Here is a 9,071-nt window from a genome sequence, read left to right on the forward strand (position 1 = left end):
CAACCAATTTGAGTAGCAGAACAAGCCAAAATACATGGGATACAGCATCTCATGTTTAGAATCGTGCATGAGCATCATCTCTTTCTCTGGAGGATAACATCTCATGTATATATTAAATTTGAAGCGTTTGCCACAATAACATATATAAACTAGTAATTTGACAAGTAAAAGTTGCTAATGTGGTATGGGGAAGGTTGTGGCGGTATCGGCCGTAGAACCAATATTGCTCAAAAACAGTATTCTTCAAGGTTGTCCCGCGGGGCTACTTAAAGAAAAAACAAATAGCGCTCAAAACCAATAGCTACCAATACCGATCAAGCTAAACTATAAATTAGCCCCCGATGGACATGATAGAGGGCAGGGCCTGAAGAATGAGGGAAATTAAGGGGTAAATAGAAGGGGAAAGGGGTACAAGGAGAAACAAATGACAGGCTATCGATAACTTAACTTTATTCATTGCTTTCTTGTCCTGTGGGGCCATTATATATTGAAACCTTCGTTAATTGCAAGTCCTCAGTATGGGAGTTTCCGGCCTCAGCCTTGCCGGGCTTGCGGTCATGATATTTTTTGTTGATACGTGACCCCCAGCCCTAAAAAACATCAAGGCCGCAAGCACGGCATGGCTGAGGCCGGAAACTCTCATAGTTAGAACCTGCAACTAATGGATAATGGGGATCCAATATATAATAGCCCCGCAGGGCAAGAAAGCAATGCGTAACCTTAACAGAAGCCCGTCACCCTTTTTTATTATTTTTATTTTTTGACCAAAATGAGATGCTGTATTCCAAAGGAAGAGATTGCGCGATTCTAAACACAGTTGGAGGGCCATTCAACTTTGACGCGCTATTATTAAACTGTACGCTATGAATACGCACACAACGTAAATTTAAATTTGCTTGATTTGGGTTGCAGTTTTAAAAGCTTCCAAATTTCTCTCTACAACTCCTAATAGCTATATATTTTATATATAACTACAAGAAAGGCTTTCAACATTCCATATATGTTCACAAAAATACCGTAACTTTGCAAGGAATATGATATGGGCACATAAACACAAATTTTTGTCATGAATTGAGATAAAAGAGTAAGAAAAACTGCGTTATTTTAAAAATGGTGCGAGTTCATAAATCAGGAATTTGCATATGATTAGAAACATGGCTTATTATCCTCATATTAAAAAATCTAGATTTTTGGTTGGTTAAGACAAAAACCTGCCGGGATGAAAAGGGTATTTTACAAGACGGAAAAATACCAGTAAACAGTAGGCCATGCGACAACAGGATTGAGAAGGTTCATGCGAGCAGTGTTAAACTGCGCGCGCGTATTTCACTAAAACTTATTTGTTAATTGCCCAAGATGATTGGCTACACATAATACGATACATTTCAAATCGAAATTTTTCGCGGGAAAAGTAAAAAAGCATACCCAAGAGTGCGACGGTCATTTTTGCCAAGGTCGCGTCCGTTAATAATTTGACCTTTAACGGAAAACGCGCATGATGGCCCTCCGACTGAACATGTCAACATGAGATGCTGAACAGTATCCCATACATTTTTGCATATTGGATGACAAAGTAGTATAGCCCAATACGTACAACGTAGGCTATGTACATATTGGGTTGAACGTATTGGGTCGCTTCAGACGTGTTAAAACTGAATAAGTGGTCATTTTTATGGGATGCCAATGTTTTTTATTCATATCGCCGGCATTTGGTAATTGTTAGTCAGCAATATGTCAAATTAACCATAACATAATAGCAGGCAAGAACTAGGACCTTATTGTGCGGTCATTAATACCCGTAATCTTTTCTAACATTTTTACCATTTTTACTCAATTTTCGGTTTTTTGCCTACACAAGCTCCACAACATAACCGAAATATAAATCTCAAAGTTAAAAATGAGATTATCACTACAAGTAGAACAGCCAATGCGACATCAATTAGGTAGTATTGAATGAAATTCAGCTCAAATACACTCGCACGTAGATGCTTGTCACCAAATTTAAGGACGTGTTCTATCCAGAAAACGGCTTGGTCAGGTCCGGTTGGTAAGTCGCGCAAAATTGCTGAATGATGTAAAACGCTTTCGCGGTACCTGTATCGACCAAGCAAACGAGAAAAAAAAAACGTTATTGTAAATATGTTTATATCATACAGAATAATTTGACATACATTCACATCAATTTAACTGCTTAATAATTTTGGTAGGGTCTTGTGGACGTTTTGCCGTTGCGACTGAAGTTTTCCATAGCGTGTACTTCAGCGTCTATCAGTAAAGGCGAACAAATGCTTGAATCATTTGAGCCTAAAAGAACAGTGGTGTAGCCAGGGGGAGCCGGGGGAAATCTGTCCTCACGGACATTTTAGTGACGAAAATGGGGACAACAAAGAGTAAAGTGTCATTAAAATGATTTTAAAAAAATGGGACGCAAAATTGGCAAATGGGTACAAAAATAATGGCTACGGCCCTGGGAAAGAATCGAAGGTTGGCAGCGAACAACAGAAAATCGCCGCGAACAACTGATAACGCGGCGTCTGCCGCAACGGTAAAAAACGTCGGAATATTATAAGGGCCTTCTAAGACCATTATTATCGTCTAATGTTTTGCAGACGAAATTCCGTTGTTAAAGACGCTTGGTTTCCAGTTCTCCGCCGCGACATTCAGTTCTCGGCTTTGATTACCCACTAATGTGATTAGCTTTGTTCAGGCCATTGTCATGTTTGTTCTCTTTAGGGCAGGGGCGTAGTAAGCGGGGGAACAGGGTGGACGAAGTCCATGGGCCCCGACGAGGATTCAGGGACCCCAAGCAAAAGAGAAAATTAAATAAGCGCTGATTAATTAAAGAGATGCTAAAGGGCAAGGCCGAATTTACCTGGGCCAGGCCAAAAATTTATATATAAGATCAACAGTGGTGACAGAAGCATTGCAAATTAGAGGGAGATAAGCATATTTTGTTCCGATCTTACTAGGACATTTGCGCGAATTAAGGTGAATTTTGCTATGTAAAGAGGTGTTATATGAGATGCTTGAAGCGCGAAGAATTGTGCAATTTTACCATATTTTGGTCCAAAACATGGTGTTGTAGGGCTAAAAGGAACAGGGCAATTTTGAGGGCCCTCTGGCCCAATGGTGAATCCGGTCCCGCTATAAGGGCCCGCTCTGTCCCTGGGCCCCCGAGGCTCTTGCTACGCCCCTGCTAGGAACCACGACGAACCAAAATTGCAGCGCTTGTCGAAACAGGAAAACGTATGCAAAAACTTCTAACTTGACACCGGGATTGATGTTTCGTAGGGATTCCCAAAGGAGGTTCTTATAAAAATCCGAAGGGTTTTGAATCAAACTTTTTGAAATTAAAAACAAAAACAAATATGCATTGCTTACCTCTTATTGTGTAAAACATCAGTGACATCATTATAAAGGCTTTCATTTGAAATCGATCTGATATCAATAGATTTGCCCAATCCTTTGGATTCAACCCTGACGGCGTTGTCCCATTGGTCCGGCGACATGACTGGAATCAGCAGCATAGGGACTCCATGATACAAGGCTTCATAGACACCATTGATACCACCATGCCCGATGAACAGGCGGGTTTTGGGATGACCTGTGTTTATAAATTGGAATTCAGAAAGTTAAATTAAATGAATTAAAATTAAATCTTGGATATAACATGGAGCATCTTTTTCAGATGTTTCAAGGTGCTGTAATTTTGCTGCCACTGGTGAATCACCAGAGTCATATTGCATCAACTAGGCCGGTTGCAGCCGAACCCGGCGCAAACCTATCTGTACAAGGATTTCTAGCGCGTTACGCATATATGCACTACGCCGCGTCTAGACATTGATCCACCAGCCTCGGGACACTTTACAGGTTGTCGCTGACCACTACGGCCCACACCATTGCATAGGCCATTTAACAACAACTCAAGACTTTGCTGCTTAAAAGTGTGCACCCTAAACATTCCAGAACTGACCTTCGCAGCCAGGATCAGCTCCCCAGATTTCGTACAAGTTACAACGAGACAATTTATCAGTAAGTTCTTTGTCCAGAAGATTTTCAAGCCAACTCAATTTTCCACGAGGGCATACTTAACCACCACTCGGGTTCGAACCCGCAACCTCTCGCATCATAGTCGAACACCTTGTCGATTGAGCTAACGTGACAGCTTGACGATAATAAGAGAGAAAGAGGTTGCGATTTCCAACGTACGTATCATACGTACATTAAACGGGCGTACGATATGTACGTTTGGAAATCGCAAACTCTCTAAGAATAAGTAATCTAGGTAGTTTACACTTTTAACGCAAAATACTACCTAATAAATCATTTTGTGGTATCCAGTCCAAGACCAAGGTATTGTTGCCAACTCCTTGTGGTACAACACCCTCGTGCTTCCAAATAACGCGCTGTGGCAGTTGACGAAATGTGTTGGCTATTATTGAATTCACGTGATCTCCAAGTGAACTAATCATGGAACCCAATGAAAATATAATTAGTCCGTGATCTCCTGAGCCTTGGATAAATTCTTCCAGTTCCTGTGTGATGAAAAAACACATATTAGTTAGCACAGTATCGAGCTTTTGGCAGATGAAATCGTAACCAGATTGCTCGTTCTTAGAGTGAAAATGCCTGCTCGTGCGGGTCATTGCCACAATATGAAACGAACATCACGGTTTGAGGTCTAATAAACTAATTTAGATTTTAAACTAGATGGGAGTAAAATGTGGTTATGTCATAATAATCATGAACTGATCATCCGGCGCAGGTCAATTGAATTGGTTTGGAATTAACTGAAGTTACGCTACTGATTTGGAACAAACCCCTGGTCTTGAGGAACTTATCGACAAGTATTTTAGCGAACCTCACGCTCTGGAGGAAAGTACCCAACTCTAATCGGAAATCCACACCACGGTCTACAATGATTTTATTATTGCGCTTATTTTCATAATTCTGATATTCAATGAATCTATGCATTATGTTGACATATGCATTCGTCATGATCACTCCATACCAATGCATACGGAGGAATCCTAAATAACTATAACCCGGTCCCAAATTGTATTATAATCACTACAGAGAGTGACTTTTGACGATTTTGCAATGCAAAGCCTTTTTGCCATTTTCGCTGCTCGCGCTCGGAGAATAGTGTAATTGAAGCATTTCACAACTATGTATAGGAACAAGTTATAGTACAAGTATGCGGAAAACACCGGTAATGATATCATCGTGATTATCGCATAGCGACGAATAGCATACTGTATGATAAGCTGTATTATATTGACTAGAGAGGGCGACGTTATCGAATGCTTATTAGAAAGCCGTGTTGCCTTGGTCGCTACCCCGGCGCTCTTAGCGAATCGCATATTCTTAGGGCGTACAGCTAAAATGGTTCGCTGAGCTCAGCCAAGCTTTGCTGCCTTCATTTAAGGCTCGCCTTTGCCAGAGTCTTCGATACTAACAGGCGAACAGTATACCAGTTTGCTGTTATGTATCGGCGCCATCAGCAAAGCAGCAGGATCAATTTTCTTTTGTGTTCAGTAAGTACAGAACGACCAATTCATCAAATGCTCAAGTGGTCATAGCATGTCTCGGGTCGTTGTCTGCAGTCAATAGAAAGTCAGTATTAATTGTGCAAGTGGTGCAAATACGTACAAAGTGTCAAAGGGTTGTCAATTCAAGCATGTTCGTAAAATAAATTCAATCGGTTTTTGGTCAAAGGTGGTATTGGAGCGGTGTGTGTAAAATTCAGCGAGGCCTGACACGTTTTTCTACAGGCTTTTATTGGCTTGGGCTTTGTCAAAAGACGTGTACCCTTTGCTAGAATGCGTTATTAGGCAGCGAAGCTTGGCAAGGCTCGGTGAACTATGCTGGCCCTCCTCCCTTAAAAGGATTTAGTCGCATTTGACTAGATTGAAATAAGATCTCGCTAGATTTCTAGTCAAATTTGACCAGAGATAATGTCAAATTTGCCCCGAATAGTAGTTAATACTGCGTTCTTCAGTGAACGGCTCTTTTCAGAGCCACTAAACCTTCATATTTAGCAGATATGCGAGATCTGCTTGTTCTCTGTTGACAAGGGGCAGTCTTCAGTGAACGGCTCTTTTCAGAGCTACAGCTATCAGTAAACAAGGGGCGGCCACAATGTTTCATTCTTAGGTACTCTGTACTGAAGAAGTCAGAGCTGCTCCTGACGAAAACAGTTCTAAACATGTCCGACGGCGAACCCGCTAAAAACCACTAACATATCAATTTGTAAGCGCTCTTTAGCAAATTCATAGTTCATTGAATCCACAACCGTATGACAGGCGAAAATAGTAATTTTTGCACAATTTAAAGAGAATTGACAATATTGCTCATTAAAATGAGACTAGTATGGACAATGTAAGTGTGCTCTTTCATTTAATGACATAAAATTGGAAAAATATTGTAAGGAACACTTAAGGTTTTGACTTTTAAAACCTATATTTTGGTCAAACAATGTGCTTGAATAGGTAGTTTCAACAGATTTACCACATTCGCCTTGCTATAACATTGAATTGCGTTATCTGTTAACCTAATGGGGAAAGTGTTTTAGGGGTAAGTGTTAGCTTTCGTTTGATATAAATATCTGATTAGATGAAGGGAACACTTGAGGTTTTGACAACCAATCACAGAATCCCATTTTCCACTAGATCTCACACAGCTCTTATGATGCTATGCACTCAACCGTGTAGTATAACACAGACTGCGTACTAGGCTAGACTCGCTGGAAATATCTGTGTGCTCGGGTGTATCGAGGTGGAAACTGTGCGTAGATACATTAATAAGAGAATCGTTTTTGTTGTCAAACCTTTTCATAATAGTGTCCAATTTATGCTCAAATTTGACATGATTTCAGATCAAATTAATAGACTAAGAATCTAATGAGATCTTATTTTACTGAAAATCTGTTCAATGCCCTTTGTAAGGCACACGGGTTTAATATTGATGGTTTATAGTAGTCTCGTATTCTAACCTTGCTTGTGCTTACCTTTGAAAGAGGTTTATTTTCCATAATAGCCATTCCACCAACGAATACAGTATTAGGCATCACTGGTTCAGGATAATCTAAGGCCAAACTGGAATAACTTAACCATAACTTAGTTCTGTTCGACATAATGGTGTTCAATGACGAACTGGGCTTGATATCCAATTCGAACTGAACCGCTCTGAAATATTGCAAACATGCATACCCCATTATCCTACACATAAATCTTGAAGCAATATTTTTCAGTTTTCCGATTAGATCTAACTGGGATGACAGACCCGATCCATATTCGGGCACGTAGCTGAGCTCACTCGGAAAACCGAACATCTGGCGATAAAATATAGGGTATTCACGGCTTGTAGTTACGACAATAAGAGGCAAGTTTAAATACTCGGCTAGTAATGCATAACAAGGTGAAAATAAATCTGTTATAATTATATCAAAATTTTGATTTCGAAGATCCTCCAAGAGGTCTTTTTTCGTTAAGAGATCCCTACACCTGTTAGCAAATACTCCACACACTTTCCAAAAGAACCTGATCTTCTCCAGACCGAATTGATCATGACTTGCCGCAACTTCCTGTCCTTTGGCTCTTGCAAGCTTGAATTCCGCACTGTTGTCTGGTACGTTGTATTCAAGAACTTCAGAAGCATTGAAGCCATCCAGGATACCACATGGCTCTTCTGAACTTCGTAGAAGCTTGATATAATGACCTCGTTTGGCTAATGCGGACGATATGACTCGCAATGGAGAACAGTGGCTTCCAGCTTTAGCTAGCAATGGCAAAGGTAATAGTATCCTACGCGGTTGGTCGACATATTCTCTGGCCGATGGATTAGAAGTTGTTGCTGCGGAAATTGACAGGGTTAACCATGTTAACAGTAGTGTAAACCAAAGGCTATGTAGACTGCATAGGAACAAACACCACCGAAGTAATTCTGCCATAGTACTACCAACGATAGGTAGATCGCGATTTCACATTGTCTGTGCTTTCCTAGTTGAAAGCGTTTATTGAGCTCACTTTGGTCTCATTTTCAGCATAATTTGACACTTGCTAGTCCGGACACTCTCTATATATAGCACTGGTCCCTGCACTGGTGAACAGTATAATAGTATCCACATGGTATATCGTCAACACATCATGCATGGTAGAATTCCTTACCTTAAATTAAGCAGTATATAACAATACGATGACAAGTATACCGGAACGTTTGTGGGTCAAGTACGTCGGATATACCAGTGAATATTATGTATCCTTGATCAGTTAAGTCAAAACAGAATATTTTTGCAGTTAGAACTAAAGGCGGAAGCTGCTAAACATATAATCCGAAGCTAATTGAGAGAGCAAAATGACAAATTGAATCAATTATGGTAAAAATCACTTCAAGTCATAAGAAGCTATTTACCAACGGTAGATCTGTTACTGTTATCAGTGATTATATTCCAATTCCTAAATTTACTGTCAAATAAAGTTAAATTCCAATGCTTGTAAACGGTCCTATAAAAGAAATGGTTTCACATAATAGTAAATCTATATGAAACCCTATCCTGCATCGTCCTAAAATAGATTTTACCGAAACACATGCGTAATTTGTCACTTATTTACGGTTGATTGACCGCTTAAGGGATCAGCCCCTTAAAGGAGGCGCTTCCTCTCCAAGTTTCCGATAATTAATTTATTTCTTAAAAATTAAACATCGCAACATAACAAATAAGGGTTCGAATAAAAGCCATTAATTTTATAGGTGATAATTCATTATTTTATCCTTTAATATATCAGATCTGACACCAATTTAAACATTTGTTGCGATGTCCCGAGTTCATTGCCATTTACGCTCACGCATGTTTCCATTTGACATTATATTTGGCTCCAAACGATTGTTGCATGGGACCATTAACATACCTTGTGATTTGTTTTTGAAAAGCGTTTCGGTTGTAATGTAGAAATTTGTTGTGGATATTGCTGTTCTTGATATTATTTGAAAATATAATTTTTTAACAAAACACGTATTCCCTTCAGTTTACTGAAGCCAATTAACATTAGAAACACTAGAGGATGTATAAA

At 39.7% G+C, this 9,071-nt stretch overlaps 1 protein-coding gene across 1 annotated transcript; it reads right to left on the bottom strand.

Moving 5' to 3' along the window:
* Window positions 1–1,333: 1,333 nt before the first annotated feature.
* On the bottom strand, window positions 1,334–8,333 carry LOC140164711 (UDP-glucuronosyltransferase 2C1-like). The gene is made up of 4 exons (XM_072188066.1): window positions 7,010–8,333; window positions 4,316–4,535; window positions 3,382–3,604; window positions 1,334–2,094 (listed from the first exon to the last, which is right to left on the bottom strand). Exons 1-4 carry the CDS (start codon window positions 7,949–7,951, stop codon window positions 1,827–1,829), a joined length of 1,653 nt encoding a protein of 550 aa, XP_072044167.1. The 5' UTR covers window positions 7,952–8,333; the 3' UTR covers window positions 1,334–1,826.
* Between the last annotated feature and the right edge of the window lie 738 nt (window positions 8,334–9,071).

The sequence above is a fragment of the Amphiura filiformis genome, chromosome 11 (genome assembly GCF_039555335.1).
Source record: "Amphiura filiformis chromosome 11, Afil_fr2py, whole genome shotgun sequence".
In the NCBI taxonomy this organism is placed as follows: domain Eukaryota; kingdom Metazoa; phylum Echinodermata; class Ophiuroidea; order Amphilepidida; family Amphiuridae; genus Amphiura; species Amphiura filiformis.